General features: G+C 48.4%; 1 protein-coding gene across 1 annotated transcript in view; it reads left to right on the forward strand.

The window, feature by feature from the left end:
- LOC115129402 (tandem C2 domains nuclear protein) overlaps positions 1–17,091 on the forward strand; it is a 37,717-nt gene extending 20,626 nt beyond the window's left edge. The window contains exons 10-12 of the mRNA XM_029659701.2: positions 2,900–3,005; positions 5,830–6,026; positions 16,345–17,091. Of these exons, the coding sequence (XP_029515561.1) occupies positions 2,900–3,005; positions 5,830–6,026; positions 16,345–16,455 (414 nt within the window). The 3' untranslated portion in view covers positions 16,456–17,091. The remainder of the gene's footprint in view (positions 1–2,899; positions 3,006–5,829; positions 6,027–16,344) is intronic.
- The last annotated feature ends 4,732 nt before the right edge of the window (positions 17,092–21,823 follow it).

Below are 21,823 nucleotides of genomic sequence, written 5' to 3' on the forward strand. Positions count from 1 at the left end.
CTGCTCCTTGAAAGAGTTCTTGCCTTTATACTGTCCTGCTCCTTGAAAGAGTTCTAGTCTTTATACTGTCCTGCTCCTTGAAAGAGTTCTAGTCTTTACTCTCTGGCTCCTTGAAAGAGTTCTAGTCTTTACTGTCCTGCTCCTTGAAAGAGTTCTAGCCTTTATACTGTCCCACTCCTTGAAAGAGTTCTAGTCTTTATACTGTCCCACTCCTTGAAAGAGTTCTAGTCTTTACTGTCCTTCTCCTTGAAAGAGTTCTTGACTTTACTCTCTGGCTCCTTGAAAGAGTTCTAGCCTTTATACTGTCCTGCTCATTGAAAGAGTTCTAGTCTTTACTCTCTGGCTCCTGGAAAGAGTTCTAGTCTTTACTGTCCTGCTCCTTGAAAGAGTTCTAGCCTTTATACTGTTCCACTCCTTGAAAGAGTTCTAGCCTTTATACTGTCCTGCTCCTTGAAAGAGGCAGCTCTAGCCTTTATACTGTCCTGCTCCTTGAAAGAGGCAGTTCTATCCTTTATACTGTCCTGCTCCTTGAAAGAGTTCTTGACTTTACTCTCTGGCTCCTTGAAAGAGTTCTAGCCTTTATACTGTTCCACTCCTTGAAAGAGTTCTAGCCTTTATACTGTTCCACTCCTTGAAAGAGTTCTAGCCTTTATACTGTCCCACTCCTTGAAAGAGGCAGCTCTAGCCTTTATACTGTCCTGCTCCTTGAAAGAGGCAGCTCTAGCCTTTAGCTCGGACGTTGAACCACATGGTTCTACTTACCGTCACTGTGGGGACGACGTCGTCCATGCACTTATTAATGAACCCGGTGAATGACGTGGTGAACTCCTCCATATCGTATGAATCCTGGAATATATTCCAGTCTGTGCTAGCGAAACAGTCCTGTAGCGTCCTCTTCATTGGACCACTTCTGTGTCGAGCGTGTCACTGGTACTTCCTGTTTCAGTTTGGTGGTTGTAAGTGTAACAGTATAACTTTAGACCGTTTCCCCTCGCCCATACCCGGGCGCGAACCAGGGACCCTCTGCACACATCAACAACAGTCACCCTCGAAGCATCGTTACTCATCGCTCCACAAAAGCTGCGGCCCTTGCAGAGCAAAGGGGAACCACTACTTCAAGGTCTCAGAGCAAGTGAAGTCACCGATTGAAACGCTTTTTAGCGCGCAACGCTAACTAAGCTAGCCGTTTCACATCCGTTACACCAGCACCACCGCTAACTAAGCTAGCCGTTTCACATCCGGTACACCAGCACCAACGCTAACTAAGCTAGCCGTTTCACATCCGGTACACCAGCAGGAATCAGCTAGGACTAGAATTATGGTCAGTTTACATCCGTTACACCAGCACCACTGGGTGTAACTAAGCTAGCCGCCTTTCTCTGTAGTGACTGGGTGTATTGATACACTGAGTCAGGAAGGACGCTAACTAGTGACTGGGTGTTTCACATGAGTTACACCAGCAGGCCATCGTTGTAGTGACTGGGTGTATTGATACACTGAGTTAGGAGCTACGCCTGTTTCATCCGTATTTACACTGAGCACCAACGCTAACTAGTGACTGGGTGTTTGATACATCCGTTACACCAGCACCACCGCTAACTAGTGCTGGGTGTTTCACACTGAGTCAGGAAGCACCATCTCTGTAGTGACTAAGCTAGCCGTTTCACATCCGTTACACCAGCACCACCGCTAACTAAGCTAGCCGTTTCACATCCGGTACATAAGCAGGAATCAGGAGGATAGAATTATGGTCAGATTGTATTTTTGTAGTGACTGGGTGTATTGATACGCCTGTATCTTTGTAGTGACTGGGTGTATTGATACACTGAGTTAGGAAGGACGCCTGTATCTCTGTAGTGACTGGGTGTATTGATACACTGAGTCAGGAAGGAGGCCTGTATCGTTGTAGTGACTGGGTGTATTGATACACTGAGTCAGGAAGGAGGCCTGTATCTTTGTAGTGACTGGGTGTATTGATACACTGAGTTAGGAAGGACGCCTGTATCTCTGTAGTGACTGGGTGTATTGATACACTGAGTCAGGAAGGACGCCTGTATCGTTGTAGTGACTGGGTGTATTGATACACTGAGTTAGGAAGGAGGCCTGTATCGTTGTAGTGACTGGGTGTATTGATACACTGAGTCAGGAAGGACGCCTGTATCTCTGTAGTGACTGGGTGTATTGATACACTGAGTCAGGAAGGACGCCTGTATCGTTGTAGTGACTGGGTGTATTGATACACTGAGTCAGGAAGGACGCCTGTATCGTTGTAGTGACTGGGTGTATTGATACACTGAGTTAGGAAGGAGGCCTGTATCGTTGTAGTGACTGGGTGTATTGATACACTGAGTTAGGAAGGACGCCTGTATCTTTGTAGTGACTGGGTGTATTGATACACCATCCAAAGCGTAATTAATAACTTCGTGCTCAAAGGGATATTCAATGTCTGTTTTTTTATCTACCAATAGGTGGCCTTCTTTGAGAGGCAGTGGAAAACCTCCCTGGTCTTTGTGGTTGAGTCTGTGTTTGAAATTCACTACTTCATTATTATTGCACACAGAGTGAGTCCATGCAACTTATTATGTGACTTGTTAAAAGCACATTGTTACTCCTGGCCTTGTTTAGGCTTGTCGTAACAAAGGGGTTGAATACTTATTGACTCAAGACATTTCAGGTTTTTATTTGTATTAATTTGTAGAAATAATTCCACTTTATGGGGTACTGTGTGAAGGCCAGTGGGTGTGAATAGTTTCTGAAGGCACTGTAGCTTCAGTAGTACAGCCATTTGGGATAGGGACCAGTATGTTCAGCAAACATGAAGTTGGTAGAACATTCTTTTTAAACTGTAGAAATGTGAACCTACTATCTCCAGCGTCTGATGTTCTCACTCCCTCTTCAGGTGTGTCACGCCGAGCTGCACCTGGCCACCTGTTTCCAGCCTTTTAACGGACGCATCCAACTGCAGGTCCTCGCTGCCCAGAACCTCCCAGCTCCACTCAGCCAGGGTAGGGGTCTACATAGTCTGTTATATATATGTTATAACCTCCCTGTTCCACTCAGCCAGTGTAGGGGTCTACATAGTCTGTTATATATCTGTTATAACCTCCCTGTTCCACTCAGCCAGGGTAGGGGTCTACATAGTCTGTTATATATCTGTTATAACCTCCCTGTTCCACTCAGCCAGGGTAGGGGTCTACATAGTCTGTTATATATCTGTTATAACCTCCCTGTTCCACTCAGCCAGGGTAGGGGTCTACATAGTCTGTTATATATCTGTTATAACCTCCTGTTCCACTCAGCCAGGGTAGGGGTCTACATAGTCTGTTATATATCTGTTATAACCTCCCTGTTCCACTCAGCCAGGGTAGGGGTCTACATAGTCTGTTATATATCTGTTATAACCTCCCTGTTCCACTCAGCCAGGGTAGGGGTCTACATAGTCTGTTATATATCTGTTATAACCTCCCTGTTCCACTCAGCCAGGGTAGGGGTCTACATAGTCTGTTATATATCTGTTATAACCTCCCTGCTCCACTCAGCCAGGGTAGAGGTCTACATAGTCTGTTATATATATATGTTATAACCTCCCTGTTCCACTCAGCCAGGGTAGGGGTCTACATAGTCTGTTATATATCTGTTATAACCTCCTGTTCCACTCAGCCAGGGTAGGGGTCTACATAGTCTGTTATATATCTGTTATAACCTCCTGTTCCACTCAGCCAGGGTAGGGGTCTACATAGTCTGTTATATATCTGTTATAACCTCCCTGTTCCACTCAGCCAGGGTAGGGGTCTACATAGTCTGTTATATATCTGTTATAACCTCCTGTTCCACTCAGCCAGGGTAGGGTCTACATAGTCTGTTATATATCTGTTATAACCTCCCTGTTCCACTCAGCTAGGGTAGGGGTCTACATAGTCTGTTATATATCTGTTATAACCTCCCTGTTCCACTCAGCCAGGGTAGGGGTCTACATAGTCTGTTATATATCTGTTATAACCTCCCTGTTCCACTCAGCCAGGGTAGGGGTCTACATAGTCTGTTATATATCTGTTATAACCTCCCTGTTCCACTCAGCCAGGGTAGGGGTCTACATAGTATGTTATATATCTGTTATAACCTCCCTGTTCCACTCAGCCAGGGTAGGGGTCTACATAGTCTGTTATATATCTGTTATAACCTCCCTGCTCCACTCAGCCAGGGTAGGGGTCTACATAGTCTGTTATATATCTGTTATAACCTCCCTGTCCACATAGTCTGTTATATATCTGTTATAACCTCCCTGTTCCACTCAGCCAGGGTAGGGGTCTACATAGTCTGTTATATATCTGTTATAACCTTCCTGTTCCACTCAGCCAGGGTAGGGTTCTACATAGTCTGTTATATATCTGTTATAACCTCCCTGCTCCACTCAGCCAGGGTAGAGGTCTACATAGTCTGTAATATATATGTTATAACCTACCTGTTCCACTCAGCCAGGGTAGGGGTCTACATAGTCTGTTATATATCTGTTATAACCTCCCTGTTCCACTCAGCCAGGGTAGGGGTCTACATAGTCTGTTATATATCTGTTATAACCTCCCTGTTCCACTCAGCCAGGGTAGGGGTCTACATAGTCTGTTATATATCTGTTATAACCTCCCTGTTCCACTCAGCCAGGGTAGGGGTCTACATAGTCTGTTATATATCTGTTATAACCTCCCTGTTCCACTCAGCCAGGGTAGGGGTCTACATAGTCTGTTATATATCTGTTATAACCTCCCTGCTCCACTCAGCCAGGGTAGAGGTCTACATAGTCTGTAATATATATGTTATAACCTCCCTGTTCCACTCAGCCAGGGTAGGGGTCTACATAGTCTGTTATATATCTGTTATAACCTCCCTGTTCCACTCAGCCAGGGTAGGGGTCTACATAGTCTGTTATATATCTGTTATAACCTCCCTGTTCCACTCAGCCAGGGTAGGGGTCTACATAGTCTGTTATATATCTGTTATAACCTACCTGTTCCACTCAGCCAGGGTAGGGGTCTACATAGTCTGTTATATATCTGTTTACTCCAGCTAGCGCTTGGCATTGTGCATGCTGATGTTAGGCTTGTGTGCAGCTGCTCGGCCATGGAAACCCATTTCATGAAGCTCCTGACGAACAGTTATTGTGCTGACGTTGCTTCCAGAGGCAGTTTGTAACTCAGTAGTGAGTGTTGCAACCGAGGACAGATGATTTCTACACCCTAAGTGTTTCAGCACTCGGTGGTCCCGTTCTTTGAGCTTGTGTGGCCTACCACTTCACGGCTGAGCCGTTGTTGCTCCTAGAGGTTTCCACTTCACAATGACAGCACCTACAGTTGACCGGGGCAGCTCTAGCAGGGCAGACATTTGACGAACTGACTTGTAGGAAAAGCCACGTTGAACGTCACTGAGCTCTTCAGTAAGGGCCATTCTACTACCAATGTTTGTCTATGGAGATTGCATGGCTGTGTGCTCGATTTTATACGCCTGCCAGTAACATGTGTGGCTGAAACGGGACAAATCCACTAATTGAAGGAGTGTCCACATACTTTTGTATATATCGTGTATGTCATTCTTTGTAACAGAGAAACATGTGTTTCAATGAATAGGATGTGGATTTTTAACCAGTTCTAAAATAAGTTAAGGTTAGGTTTAGGGTTAGTCGGAGAGCTTCAACCTTGAACCATTTTAAAATCTGCCAGCTGTATACACACTGTCTACTAAGTAACCATTTCCCTTGTGCTTTTCTATTTCCCTTGTGCTTTTCTATTTCCCCTGTGCTTTTCTATTTCCCTTGTGCTTCCCTTGTCCATCAACCAGCGTTCTTTGTGAAGATATTGATGCAGCTGCAGGGCACGGTGGTGATGAAGAAGAAGACTCACACCCTAAAGTCCTCCGGAGGTCAGCTGACCTGGACTGAGTCTTTCTACTTCCCCTTCGCTTTGGACCAGGGCTTCCTGCTGTCAGTCAAACTCTACAGCCGCAGTTCTGTCAGACGGAAACACTGCCTCGGACAGGTGAGACGAAAGGCCTAGGGCTCTGTTCAATCCGAATAGCGGAAGTTCAGCTTTACAGCGAGACTGAAATTTAAAGGCAATGTTCCAACTTCAGCAGAGACTGTTTTCATGTTAGACGCTGCAACGTAAAATTACCTTTACATTTCTATCCCGGGAAGCTGTAACGCTTTAGATTTTCCAAATTAAATAGAGCCCCTAGATTCAATCAGACCAAGCATTGACCCGGCGAGAGCCGACACCTGCCACCTGCATAGCGGATGTTTTAGGCGGTGTCGGTGTGGAACTGTGTCGGTGTGGAACTGTGTCGGAGTGGAACTGTGTCGGAGTGGAACTGTGTCGGTGTGGAACTGTGTCGGAGTGGAACTGTGTCGGTGTGGAACTGTGTCGGAGGTGGAACTGTGTTGGAGGTGGAACTGTGTCGGTGTGGAACTGTGTCGGAGTGGAACTGTGTCGGAGTGGAACTGTGTCGGTGTGGAACTGTGTCGGAGGTGGAACTGTGTCGGAGGTGGAACTGTGTCGGTGTGGAACTGTGTCGGTGTGGAACTGTGTTGGAGGTGGAACTGTGTCGGAGGTGGAACTGTGTCGGAGTGGAACTGTGTCGGTGTGGAACTGTCGGTGTGGAACTGTGTGTGGAACTGTGTCGGAGGTGGAACTGTGTCGGTGTGGAACTGTGTCGGTGGTGGAACTGTGTCGGTGTGGAACTGTGTTGGAGGTGGAACTGTGTCTGTGTGGAACTGTGTCGGAGGTGGAACTGTGTTGGAGGTGGAACTGTGTCTGTGTGGAACTGTGTCGGTGTGGAACTGTGTCGGAGGTGGAACTGTGTCTGTGTGGAACTGTGTTGGAGGTGGAACTGTGTCGGTGTGGAACTGTGTCGGTGTGGAACTGTGTTGGAGGTGGAACTGTGTCGGAGGTGGAACTGTGTCGGAGTGGAACTGTGTCGGTGTGGAACTGTGTCGGTGTGGAACTGTGTCGGTGTGGAACTGTGTCGGAGGTGGAACTGTGTCGGTGTGGAACTGTGTCGGTGGTGGAACTGTGTCGGTGTGGAACTGTGTTGGAGGTGGAACTGTGTCTGTGTGGAACTGTGTCGGAGGTGGAACTGTGTTGGAGGTGGAACTGTGTCTGTGTGGAACTGTGTCGGTGTGGAACTGTGTCGGAGGTGGAACTGTGTCTGTGTGGAACTGTGTCGGAGGTGGAACTGTGTCGGAGTGGAACTGTGTCGGAGGTGGAACTGTGTCGGAGGTGGAACTGTGTCGGTGTGGAACTGTGTCGGTGTGGAACTGTGTCGGTGTGGAACTGTGTCGGTGGTGGAACTGTGTCGGTGTGGAACTGTGTCGGTGTGGAACTGTGTCGGTGTGGAACTGTGTCGGTGTGGAACTGTGTCGGTGGTGGAACTGTGTCGGTGTGGAACTGTGTCGGTGTGGAACTGTGTCGGAGGTGGAACTGTGTTGGAGGTGGAACTGTGTCTGTGTGGAACTGTGTCGGTGTGGAACTGTGTCGGAGGTGGAACTGTGTCGGAGGTGGAACTGTGTCGGTGTGGAACTGTGTAGGTGTGGAACTGTGTCGGAGGTGGAACTGTGTCGGTGTGGAACTGTGTCGGTGTGGAACTGTGTCGGTGTGGAACTGTGTTGGGTGTGGAACTGTGTCGGAGGTGGAACTGTGTCGGTGTGGAACTGTGTCTGTGTGGAACTGTGTCGGAGGTGGAACTGTGTCGGAGGTGGAACTGTGTCGGAGGTGGAACTGTGTCGGTGTGGAACTGTGTCGGTGTGGAACTGTGTTGGAGGTGGAACTGTGTCGGTGTGGAACTGTGTCGGTGGTGGAACTGTGTTGGAGGTGGAACTGTGTTGGAGGTGGAACTGTGTCGGTGTGGAACTGTGTCGGAGGTGGAACTGTGTCGGAGGTGGAACTGTGTCGGAGGTGGAACTGTGTTGGAGGTGGAACTGTGTTGGAGGTGGAACTGTGTCGGTGTGGAACTGTGTCGGAGGTGGAACTGTGTCGGAGGTGGAACTGTGTCGGAGGTGGAACTGTGTCGGTGTGGAACTGTGTCGGAGGTGGAACTGTGTCGGTGTGGAACTGTGTCGGTGTGGAACTGTGTCGGTGTGGAACTGTGTCGGTGTGGAAAATCAGTGAGCAGTTGCTCCGGTGATCATTGTCATGAAGCCACACCCTCCTCACATTGTCATGAAGCCACACCCTCCTCACATTGTCATGAAGCCACACCCTCCTCACATTGTCATGAAGCCACACCCTCCTCACATTGTCATGAAGCCACACCCTCCTCACATTGTCATGAAGCCACACCCTCCTCACATTGTCATGAAGCCACCCCCTCCTCACATTGTCATGAAGCCACACCCTCCTCACATTGTCATGAAGCCACACCCTCCTCACATTGTCATGAAGCCACACCCTCCTCACATTGTCATGAAGCCACACCCTCCTCACATTGTCATGAAGCCACACCCTCCTCACATTGTCATGAAGCCACACCCTCCTCACATTGTCATGAAGCCACACCCTCCTCACATTGTCATGAAGCCACACCCTCCTCACATTGTCATGAAGCCACACCCTCCTCACATTGTCATGAAGCCACACCCTCCTCACATTGTCATGAAGCCACACCCTCCTCACATTGTCATGAAGCCACACCCTCCTCACATTGTCATGAAGCCACACCCTCCTCACTTGAGATAGAAGTTTAGAACGAGAAAGTGTAGGCTCCGTAGAATTAATGATATTCAGATTGAAAAATCATTGAAACAAAAAAATTATAAATGACTATTTCATCATTTATATCAGCCTACTCAAGGTGTAGATTACAAGGCTACATAAGGATTTCTCTCAATGCGACTGCGGGCAGCCAATAATGCCGGGAGCCGTTGTGGATTTGACACGCAGTTTCATCTGTTACGTTCCCACAAGACAAACTCAAAATGTCGCTCACAACAAAGGGAACTAACAGACAAAACAGAAAAGAGTACTGAAAGGCACCCATGTGGGTCTCCACTGATAGTTGACAAGCAACTAGGACATGTGCCCTAAAACATTCCCAGAATGAATTCCCACTAAATGTGGCCAGGGGAAGGGAAGGCAAAAAGAAAATCCCACAACAATAGAAACCTGATCTTAAGGAAACAGAAAAACACACACTAATTAAGGATAGAGAGTCAATAGAAACCTGATCTAAAGGCAACAGAAAACCACACAGTAATTAAGGATAGAGTCAATAGAAACCTGATCTAAAGGCAACAGAAAACCACACAGTAATTAAGGATAGAGAGTCAATAGAAACCTGATCTAAAGGCAACAGAAAACCACACAGTAATTAAGGATAGAGAGTCAATAGAAACCTGATCTAAAGGCAACAGAAAACCACACAGTAATTAAGGATAGAGAGTCAATAGAAACCTGATCTAAAGGAAACAGGGAAAAACACACATGAAAGGCTTTGTTTCAGTACTTAATAAACAGCGAGAGCCAACAGAAGGTTACTCTCTCAAGAACTAACTGATGCCCAGGCCAACAGGTCTTAAATACCAACTAGGCTGACTGATGCCCAGGCCAGCAGGTCTTAAATACCAGCTAGGCAGACTGATGCCCAGGCCAACAGGTCTTAAATACCAACTAGGCTGACTGATGCCCAGGCCAGCAGGCCTTAAATACCAGCTAGGCTGACTGATGCCCAGGCCAACAGGTCTTAAATACCAGCTAGGCTGACTGATGCCCAGGCCAGCAGGTCTTAAATACCAACTAGGCTGACTGATGCCCAGGCCAGCAGGTCTTAAATACCAGCTAGGCTGACTGATGCCCAGGCCAACAGGTCTTAAATACCAGCTAGGCTGACTGATGCCCAGGCCAACAGGTCTTAAATACCAGCTAGGCTGACTGATGCCCAGGCCAACAGGTCTTAAATACCAACTAGGCAGACTGATGCCCAGGCCAACAGGTCTTAAATACCAACTAGGCTGACTGATGCCCAGGCCAGCAGGTCTTAAATACCAACTAGGCTGACTGATGCCCAGGCCAACAGGTCTTAAATACCAGCTAGGCAGACTGATGCCCAGGCCAACAGGTCTTAAATACCAGCTAGGCTGACTGATGCCCAGGCCAGCAGGTCTTAAATACCAGCTAGGCTGACTGATGCCCAGGCCAACAGGTCTTAAATACCAGCTAGGCTGACTGATGCCCAGGCCAAACAGGTCTTAAATACCAACTAGGCTGACTGATGCCCAGGCCAACAGGTCTTAAATACCAGCTAGGCTGACTGATGCACAGGCCAGCAGGTCTTAAATACCAGCTAGGCTGACTGATGCCCAGGCCAACAGGTCTTAAATACCAGCTAGGCTGACTGATGCCCAGGCCAGCAGGTTTTAAATACCAACTAGGCTGACTGATGCCCAGGGTCTTAAATACCAGCTAGGCTGACTGATGCCCAGGCCAACAGGTCTTAAATACCAGCTAGGCTGACTGATGCCCAGGCCAACAGGTCTTAAATACCAGCTAGGCTGACTGATGCCCAGGCCAACAGGTCTTAAATACCAGCTAGGCTGACTGATGCCCAGGCCAGCAGGTCTTAAATACCAACTAGGCTGACTGATGCCCAGGCCAACAGGTCTTAAATACCAGCTAGGCTGACTGATGCCCAGGCCAACAGGTCTTAAATACCAGCTAGGCTGACTGATGCCCAGGCCAGCAAGTCTTAAATACCAGCTAGGCTGACTGATGCCCAGGCCAGCAGGTCTTAAATACCAGCTAGGCAGACTGATGCCCAGGCCAACAGGTCTTAAATACCAGCTAGGCTGACTGATGCCCAGGCCAACAGGTCTTAAATACCAACTAGGCAGACTGATGCCCAGGCCAACAGGTCTTAAATACCAACTAGGCTGACTGATGCCCAGGCCAACAGGTCTTAAATACCAGCTAGGCAGACTGATGCCCAGGCCAACAGGTCTTAAATGCCCAGGCCAGCAGGTCCAGCTAGGCTGACTGATGCCCAGGCCAACAGGTCTTAAATACCAGCTAGGCTGACTGATGCCCAGGCCAAACAGGTCTTAAATACCAACTAGGCTGACTGATGCCCAGGCCAACAGGTCTTAAATACCAGCTAGGCTGACTGATGCACAGGCCAGCAGGTCTTAAATACCAGCTAGGCTGACTGATGCCCAGGCCAACAGGTCTTAAATACCAGCTAGGCTGACTGATGCCCAGGCCAGCAGGTTTTAAATACCAACTAGGCTGACTGATGCCCAGGCCAACACGTCTTAAATACCAGCTATGCTGACTGATGCCCAGGCCAACAGGTCTTAAATACCAGCTAGGCTGACTGATGCCCAGGCCAACAGGTCTTAAATACCAGCTAGGCTGACTGATGCCCAGGCCAACAGGTTTTAAATACCAACTAGGCTGACTGATGCCCAGGCCAACACGTCTTAAATACCAGCTAGGCTGACTGATGCCCAGGCCAACAGGTCTTAAATACCAGCTAGGCAGACTGATGCCCAGGCCAGCAGGTCTTAAATACCAGCTAGGCTGACTGATGCCCAGGCCAACACGTCTTAAATACCAGCTAGGCTGACTGATGCCCAGGCCAGCAGGTCTTAAATACCAGCTAGGCTGACTGATGCCCAGGCCAACAGGTCTTAAATACCAGCTAGGCAGACTGATTGCCAGGCCAACAGGTCTTAAATACCAGCTAGGCTGACTGATGCCCAGGCCAGCAGGTCTTAAATACCAGCTAGGCTGACTGATGCACAGGCCAGCAAGTCTTAAATACCAGCTAGGCTGACTGATGCCCAGGCCAACAGGTCTTAAATACCAGCTAGGCTGACTGATGCCCAGGCCAGCAGGTCTTAAATACCAGCTAGGCTGACTGATGCCCAGGCCAGCAGGTCTTAAATACCAACTAGGCTGACTGATGCCCAGGCCAGCAGGTCTTAAATACCAGCTAGGCTGACTGATGCCCAGGCCAACAGGTCTTAAATACCAGCTAGGCTGACTGATGCCCAGGCCAGCAAGTCTTAAATACCAGCTAGGCTGACTGATGCCCAGGCCAGCAGGTCTTAAATACCAACTAGGCTGACTGATGCCCAGGCCAGCAAGTCTTAAATACCAGCTAGGCTGACTGATGCCCAGGCCAAACAGGTCTTAAATACCAGCTAGGCTGACTGATGCCCAGGCCAAACAGGTCTTAAATACCAACTAGGCTGACTGATGCCCAGGCCAACAGGTCTTAAATACCAGCTAGGCAGACTGATGCCCAGGCCAACAGGTCTTAAATACCAGCTAGGCTGACTGATGCCCAGGCCAGCAGGTCTTAAATACCAGCTAGGCTGACTGATGCCCAGGCCAACAGGTCTTAAATACCAGCTAGGCTGACTGATGCCCAGGCCAAACAGGTCTTAAATACCAACTAGGCTGACTGATGCCCAGGCCAACAGGTCTTAAATACCAGCTAGGCTGACTGATGCACAGGCCAGCAGGTCTTAAATACCAGCTAGGCTGACTGATGCCCAGGCCAACAGGTCTTAAATACCAGCTAGGCTGACTGATGCCCAGGCCAGCAGGTTTTAAATACCAACTAGGCTGACTGATGCCCAGGCCAACACGTCTTAAATACCAGCTAGGCTGACTGATGCCCAGGCCAACAGGTCTTAAATACCAGCTAGGCTGACTGATGCCCAGGCCAACAGGTCTTAAATACCAGCTAGGCTGACTGATGCCCAGGCCAACAGGTCTTAAATACCAGCTAGGCTGACTGATGCCCAGGCCAACAGGTCTTAAATACCAGCTAGGCAGACTGATGCCCAGGCCAACAGGTCTTAAATACCAGCTAGGCTGACTGATGCCCAGGCCAGCAGGTTTTAAATACCAACTAGGCTGACTGATGCCCAGGCCAACACGTCTTAAATACCAGCTAGGCTGACTGATGCCCAGGCCAACAGGTCTTAAATACCAGCTAGGCAGACTGATGCCCAGGCCAGCAGGTCTTAAATACCAGCTAGGCTGACTGATGCCCAGGCCAACACATCTTAAATACCAGCTAGGCTGACTGATGCCCAGGCCAACAGGTCTTAAATACCAGCTAGGCTGACTGATGCCCAGGCCAACACGTCTTAAATACCAGCTAGGCTGACTGATGCCCAGGCCAACAGGTCTTAAATACCAGCTAGGCAGACTGATTGCCAGGCCAACAGGTCTTAAATACCAGATAGGCTGACTGATGCCCAGGCCAACAGGTCTTAAATACCAGCTAGGCTGACTGATGCCCAGGCCAACACGTCTTAAATACCAGCTAGGCTGACTGATGCCCAGGCCAACAGGTCTTAAATACCAGCTAGGCAGACTGATTGCCAGGCCAACAGGTCTTAAATACCAGCTAGGCTGACTGATGCCCAGGCCAACAGGTCTTAAATACCAGCTAGGCTGACTGATGCCCAGGCCAGCAGGTCTTAAATACCAGCTAGGCAGACTGATGCCCAGGCCAACAGGTCTTAAATACCAGCTAGGCAGACTGATGCCCAGGCCAACAGGTCTTAAATACCAGCTCGGCAGACTGATGCCCAGGCCAACAGGTCTTAAATACCAGCTAGGCAGACTGATGCCCAGGCCAACAGGTCTTAAATACCAGCTAGGCTGACTGATGCCCAGGCCAGCAGGTTTTAAATACCAACTAGGCTGACTGATGCCCAGGCCAGCAGGTCTTAAATACCAGCTAGGCTGACTGATGCCCAGGCCAACAGGTCTTAAATACCAGCTAGGCAGACTGATTGCCAGGCCAACAGGTCTTAAATACCAGCTAGGCTGACTGATGCCCAGGCCAACAGGTCTTAAATACCAGCTAGGCAGACTGATGCCCAGGCCAACAGGTCTTAAATACCAGCTAGGCTGACTGATGCCCAGGCCAGCAGGTTTTAAATACCAACTAGGCTGACTGATGCCCAGGCCAACACGTCTTAAATACCAGCTAGGCTGACTGATGCCCAGGCCAACAGGTCTTAAATACCAGCTAGGCTGACTGATGCCCAGGCCAGCAGGTCTTAAATACCAGCTAGGCTGACTGATGCCCAGGCCAGCAGGTCTTAAATACCAGCTAGGCTGACTGATGCCCAGGCCAACAGGTCTTAAATACCAGCTAGGCAGACTGATGCCCAGGCCAACAGGTCTTAAATACCAGCTAGGCAGACTGATGCCCAGGCCAGCAGGTCTTAAATACCAACTAGGCAGACTGATGCCCAGGCCAACAGGTCTTAAATACCAGCTATGCAGACTGATGCCCAGGCCAACAGGTCTTAAATACCAGCTAGGCTGACTGATGCCGAGGCCAACAGTTCTTAAATACCAACTAGGCTGACTGATGCCCAGGCCAACAGGTCTTAAATACCAGCTAGGCAGACTGATGCCCAGGCCAACAGGTCTTAAATACCAGCTAGGCTGACTGATGCCCAGGCCAGCAGGTTTTAAATACCAACTAGGCTGACTGATGCCCAGGCCAACAGGTCTTAAATACCAGCTAGGCAGACTGATGCCCAGGCCAACAGGTCTTAAATACCAGCTAGGCAGACTGATGCCCAGGCCAACAGGTCTTAAATACCAGCTAGGCTGACTGATGCCCAGGCCAACACGTCTTAAATACCAGCTAGGCTGACTGATGCCCAGGCCAGCAGGTCTTAAATACCAGCTAGGCTGACTGATGCCCAGGCCAACAGGTCTTAAATACCAGCTAGGCAGACTGATTGCCAGGCCAACAGGTCTTAAATACCAGCTAGGCTGACTGATGCCCAGGCCAACAGGTCTTAAATACCAGCTAGGCTGACTGATGCCCAGGCCAGCAGGTCTTAAATACCAGCTAGGCAGACTGATGCCCAGGCCAACAGGTCTTAAATACCAGCTAGGCAGACTGATGCCCAGGCCAACAGGTCTTAAATACCAGCTCGGCAGACTGATGCCCAGGCCAACAGGTCTTAAATACCAGCTAGGCAGACTGATGCCCAGGCCAACAGGTCTTAAATACCAGCTAGGCTGACTGATGCCCAGGCCAGCAGGTTTTAAATACCAACTAGGCTGACTGATGCCCAGGCCAACAGGTCTTAAATACCAGCTAGGCTGACTGATGCCCAGGCCAACAGGTCTTAAATACCAGCTAGGCAGACTGATTGCCAGGCCAACAGGTCTTAAATACCAGCTAGGCTGACTGATGCCCAGGCCAACAGGTCTTAAATACCAGCTAGGCAGACTGATGCCCAGGCCAACAGGTCTTAAATACCAGCTAGGCTGACTGATGCCCAGGCCAGCAGGTTTTAAATACCAACTAGGCTGACTGATGCCCAGGCCAACAGGTCTTAAATACCAGCTAGGCAGACTGATGCCCAGGCCAACAGGTCTTAAATACCAGCTAGGCTGACTGATGCCCAGGCCAGCAGGTTTTAAATACCAACTAGGCTGACTGATGCCCAGGCCAACACGTCTTAAATACCAGCTAGGCTGACTGATGCCCAGGCCAACAGGTCTTAAATACCAGCTAGGCTGACTGATGCCCAGGCCAGCAGGTCTTAAATACCAGCTAGGCTGACTGATGCCCAGGCCAGCAGGTCTTAAATACCAGCTAGGCTGACTGATGCCCAGGCCAACAGGTCTTAAATACCAGCTAGGCAGACTGATGCCCAGGCCAACAGGTCTTAAATACCAGCTAGGCAGACTGATGCCCAGGCCAGCAGGTCTTAAATACCAACTAGGCAGACTGATGCCCAGGCCAACAGGTCTTAAATACCAGCTATGCAGACTGATGCCCAGGCCAACAGGTCTTAAATACCAGCTAGGCTGACTGATGCCGAGGCCAACAGGTCTTAAATACCAACTAGGCTGACTGATGCCCAGGCCAACAGGTCTTAAATACCAGCTAGGCTGACTGATGCCCAGGCCAGCAGGTTTTAAATACCAACTAGGCTGACTGATGCCCATGCCAACAGGTCTTAAATACCAGCTAGGCAGACTGATGCCCAGGCCAACAGGTCTTAAATACCAGCTAGGCAGACTGATGCCCAGGCCAACAGGTCTTAAATACCAGCTAGGCTGACTGATGCCCAGGCCAACAGGTCTTAAATACCAGCTAGGCAGACTGATGCCCAGGCCAACAGGTCTTAAATACCAGCTAGGCAGACTGATGCCCAGGCCAACAGGTCTTAAATACCAAATAGGCTGACTGATGCCCAGGCCAACAGGTCTTAAATACCAGCTAGGCAGACTGATGCCCAGGCCAACAGGTCTTAAATTGAGTTCTAAGATCAGGCCAGTTCCATAACTTTCATAACTGCTTCTTCAGGTTCACCTTGGCTTCGACAGCCCAACACAGGAAGCAGCGGAGCAGTGGGCGGACAGCATTTCTCACCCTGAGAAGATGGTGGCTGTGTGGCACAGACTCAACGGATTCTGACACACCTGTATAAATTCACACAGTGGCCCAAAGGAGTTGACAGCCTCACCTGAATCGCCACCTGTACTGCCACACAGTGGCCCAAAGGAGTTGACAGCCTCACCTGAATCGCCACCTGAACTGCCACACAGTGGCCCAAAGGAGTTGACAGCCTCACCTGAATCGCCACCTGTACTGCCACCCAGTGGTATAAAGTACTTAAGTAAAAATACTTTAGTCGTTTTTGGAGGTATCTGTACTTTACTTTACTATTTATATGTTTGCCAACTTTTAATTTGACTTCACTACATTCCTAAAGAAAATAATGACCTTGTATTATTTTGTAGATAAAGTATGTAGATTACTCATTTATGTTGCATAGACTTGTTTTGTGTAGTGCCATATGTTGTATGTTCAGTTGATATAATATCATATTTTAGAGGACAGATATTTGGCAGCAGGTAGCCTAGTGGTTATTGGGCCAGTAACCGAAAGGTTGCAAGTTCGAATCCCCGAGCTGACAAGGTAAAAGAAAATCTGTCGTTCTGGCCCCTGAACAAGACCGTTAACCCACTGTTCTCCGGTAGGCTGTCTTTGTAAATAAGAATTTGTTCTTAACCGACTTAAATAATGGTATAATAAAAAATATAAAACATTCATGAAGTTCTGTTGCATGAATTGCAAGGAGTAATGGTACCCCAGAGTTCATGTGTTCTCATTGGTGGTCCTGATGAATCCCTGGTCTTCTTTTTATTTATTTATTTCACCTTTATTTAACCAGGTAGGCAAGTTGAGAAGACTTGGGGCTCTTTTCAGTCTGTAAAGCTCAAGACTTGGGTCTCTATTCAGTCTGTAAAGCTGAAGACTTAGGGCTCTATTCAGTCTGTAAAGCTGAAGACTTAGGGTTCTATTCAGTCTGTAAAGCTGAAGACTTAGGGCTCTATTCAGTCTGTAAAGCTGAAGACTTGGGGCTCTATTCAGTCTGTAAAGCTGAAGACCTAGGGCTCTATTCCGTCTGTAAAGCTGAAGACTTAGGGCTCTATTCAGTCTGTAAAGCTGAAGACTTAGGGCTCTATTCAGTCTGTAAAGCTGAAGATGTGGGGCTCTATTCAGTCTGTAAATCTGAAGACTTAGGGCTCTATTCAGTCTGTAAAGCTGAAGACTTAGGGCTCTATTCAGTCTGTAAAGCTGAAGATGTGGGGCTCTATTCAGTCTGTAAATCTGAAGCGTTACAGATTCTGAGATAGAAATGCAGCGTTTACCATGAATGGACACCCCCACTCATTCAAAGGTTTTTCTTTATTTTTTACTATTTTCAACATTGTAGAATAATAGTGAAAACATCAAAACTATGAAATAACACACATGGAATCATGTAGTAACCAGAAAAAAAAAGTGTTAAACAAATCTAAATATATTGTTTATGTTTGAGATTCTTAAAAGTAGCCACACTTTGCCTTGATGACAGCTTGGCACACTCTTGGTATTTCACTCATGAGGGTCATGAGGCGCAGGTGAAGTGAGACGATGGTGACAGGTGTGCGGAATAAATCAGCAGCCCGATGACCTAGAGGTCGGAGAGGGAGTATAATCAGCAGCCCTGATGACCTAGAGGTCAGAGAGGGAGTATAATCAGCAGCCCGATGACCTAGAGGCTGGAGAGGGAGTATAATCAGCAGACTGATGACCTAGAGGCAGGAGAGGGAGTATAATCAGCAGCCTGGTGACCTAGAGGCCAGAGAGGGAGTATAATCAGCAGCCTGGTGACCTAGAGGCAGGAGAGGGAGTATAATCAGCAGCCTGGTGACCTAGTGGCCGGAGAGGGAGTATAATCAGCAGACTGATGACCTAGAGGCAGGAGAGGGAGTATAATCAGCAGCCTGATGACCTAGAGGCAGGAGAGGGAGTATAATCAGCAGACTGACGACCTAGAGGCCAGAGAGGGAGTATAATCAGCAGCCTGATGACCTAGAGGCAGGAGAGGGAGTATAATCAGCAGCCTGATGACCTAGAGGCAGGAGAGGGAGTATAATCAGCAGCCTGATGACCTAGTGGCCGGAGAGGGAGTATAATCAGCAGACTGATGACCTAGAGGCAGGAGAGGGAGTATAATCAGCAGACTGATGACCTAGAGGCAGGAGAGGGAGTATAATCAGCAGACTGATGACCTAGAGGCAGGAGAGGGAGTATAATCAGCAGCCTGGTGACCTAGAGGTCGGAGAGGGAGTATAATCAGCAGCCTGGTGACCTAGAGGCCAGAGAGGGAGTATAATCAGCAGACTGATGACCTAGAGGCAGGAGAGGGAGTATAATCAGCAGCCTGGTGACCTAGAGGCCAGAGAGGGAGTATAATCAGCAGCCTGGTGACCTAGAGGCAGGAGAGGGAGTATAATCAGCAGCCTGGTGACCTAGAGGCCAGAGAGGGAGTATAATCAGCAGCCTGATGACCTAGAGGCCGGAGAGGGAGTATAATCAGCAGACTGATGACCTAGAGGCAGGAGAGGGAGTATAATCAGCAGCCTGGTGACCTAGAGGCCAGAGAGGGAGTATAATCAGCAGCCTGGTGACCTAGAGGCAGGAGAGGGAGTATAATCAGCAGCCTGGTGACCTAGAGGCCAGAGAGGGAGTATAATCAGCAGACTGATGACCTAGAGGTCGGAGAGGGAGTATAATCAGCAGACTGATGACCTAGAGGCAGGAGAGGGAGTATAATCAGCAGCCTGATGACCTATTGGCAGGAGAGGGAGTATAATCAGCAGCCTGGTGACCTAGAGGCCAGAGAGGGAGTATAATCAGCAGCCTGGTGACCTAGAGGCAGGAGAGGGAGTATAATCAGCAGACTGATGACCTAGAGGTCGGAGAGGGAGTATAATCAGCAGCCTGATGACCTAGAGGCAGGAGAGGGAGTATAATCAGCAGCCTGATGACCTAGAGGCCGGAGAGGGAGTATAATCAGCAGACTGATGACCTAGAGGTCGGAGAGGGAGTATAATCAGCAGCCTGATGACCTAGAGGTCGGAGAGGGAGTATAATCAGCAGACTGATGACCTAGAGGCCAGAGAGGGAGTATAATCAGCAGCCTGGTGACCTAGAGGTCGGAGAGGGAGTATAATCAGCAGCCTGATGACCTAGAGGTCGGAGAGGGAGTATAATCAGCAGACTGATGACCTAGAGGCCAGAGAGGGAGTATAATCAGCAGCCTGGTGACCTAGAGGTCGGAGAGGGAGTATAATCAGCAGCCTGATGACCTAGAGGTCGGAGAGGGAGTATAATCAGCAGACTGATGACCTAGAGGCCAGAGAGGGAGTATAATCAGCAGCCTGGTGACCTAGAGGCCTTAGAGGGAGTATAATCAGCAGCCTGGTGACCTAGAGGTCGGAGAGGGAGTATAATCAGCAGCCTGATGACCTAGTGGCCAGAGAGGGAGTACACGTGACATACATTGTGCACTAAGACATGTGTTTGTGTCCTTGTCGGTGTGTGCTTTGGCAGTCATTGCTTACGTAATAAGTATTTGGTCCAGGTTAATGTTTACTCAGCCTGTAGGCATTCCAGACACACCTTGGCCATAAGCTTGTCTTATTACTCAACACTACCTTTCAGTCAACACTACCTTCAGTCAACAGCACCTTTCAGTCAACACTACCTTTCAGTCAACAGCACCTTTCAGTCAACACTACCTTTCAGTCAACACTACCTTTCAGTCAACACTACCTTTCTGTCAACACTACCTTTCAGTCAACACTACTTCTCAGTCAACACTACCTTTCAGTCAACAGCACCTCTCTGTCAACACTACCTTTCAGTCAACACTACCATTCTGTCAGCACTACCTTTCTGTCAACACTACCCCTCAGTCAACACTACCTCTCAGTCAACACTACCTCTCAGTCAACACTACCTTTCACCCAACAGCACCTTTCAGTCAACACTACCTATCTGTCAACACTACCTTTCAGTCAACACTACCTTTCACCCAACAGCACCTGTCAGTCAACACTACCTTTCAGTCAACACTACCTTTCATTCAACACTACCTTTCTGTCAACACTACCCCTCAGTCAACACTACCTTTCACCCAACAGCACCTGTCAGTCAACACTACCTTTCAGTCAACACTACCTTTCAGTCAACGCTACCTTTCTGTCAACACTACCTTTCTGTCAACACTACCTTTCAGTCAACACTACCTTTCACCCAACAGCACCTTTCAGTCAACACTACCTTTCTGTCAACACTACCCCTCAGTCAACACTACCTCTCAGTCAACACTACCTTTCAGTCAACACTACCTTTCTGTCAACACTACCCCTCAGTCAACACTACCTCTCAGTCAACACTACATTTCTGTCAATACTACCTTTCATTCAACACTACCCCTCATTCAACACTACCAATCAGTCAACACTACCTTTCTGTCAACACTACCTTTTACGCAACACCTTTCTGAGAGCAAAGGGTCTGGCTAACACAGAGGACATGAGGATCTGTGTCCCTAATTCACATGATGTACTGCCTAGTTTGATCTTTAGGAGGTTGTAAAAGACTTGGTTTTAAATACTTTGCAGGGTTTGCTTTAGGGCGTCCAAACATATCAGTTGAGAACAGAAACCAAATGACGCATCCTTATTAACCTTCAAAATATCTATCCGTTTTCACAAACAAAATGTTCAGATGATTTGAACAGGCCCACGGAAACGTTAGCCAATTAGAAGAGGACATGCTCCCGACTCCCCATTTCAGTAATTATTGGAAGTCACGGATAAAATCAACGTGCCGGTTTGGCCACTCTCTTATACCGTCTGCGGTGTTTGAACTTTTAACACTTCTCTATTGGTTTTCATTGCAACAGGCTAGCTCAATCAAGCACAGATACAGTATACGAAATGATTTCGATTAGTATTTAACACCAAGTCTTTGTGTGTAACAGGTTCTCATGTTGGCAATCAGACACTCATTCCAACCTGTCGTCTACGTTCTCTTGTAAGAAGGAGCTCATTCCATCGCTATGGATACGATGACGGACGATGATCTTGGGTTTTGGCTAGAGGGAGAACAGCTATATGCCTTGTGATTGGGTTTTGGCTATAGGGAGAACAGCTATATGCCTTGTGATTGGGTTTTGGCTAGAGGGAGAACAGCTATATGCCTTGCGATTGGGTTTTGGCTAGAGGGAGAACAGCTATATGCCTTGCGATTGTGTTTTGGCTAGAGGGAGAACAGCTATATGCCTTGTGATTGTGTTTTGGCTAGAGGGAGAACAGCTATATGCCTTGCGATTGTGTTTTGGCTAGAGGGAGAACAGCTATATGCCTTGTGATTGGGTTTTGGCTAGAGGGAGAACAGCTATATGCCTTGTGATTGGGTTTTGGCTATAGGGAGAACAGCT

The sequence above is a fragment of the Oncorhynchus nerka genome, linkage group LG18, assembly GCF_034236695.1.
Source record: "Oncorhynchus nerka isolate Pitt River linkage group LG18, Oner_Uvic_2.0, whole genome shotgun sequence".
In the NCBI taxonomy this organism is placed as follows: Eukaryota; Metazoa; Chordata; class Actinopteri; order Salmoniformes; family Salmonidae; genus Oncorhynchus; species Oncorhynchus nerka.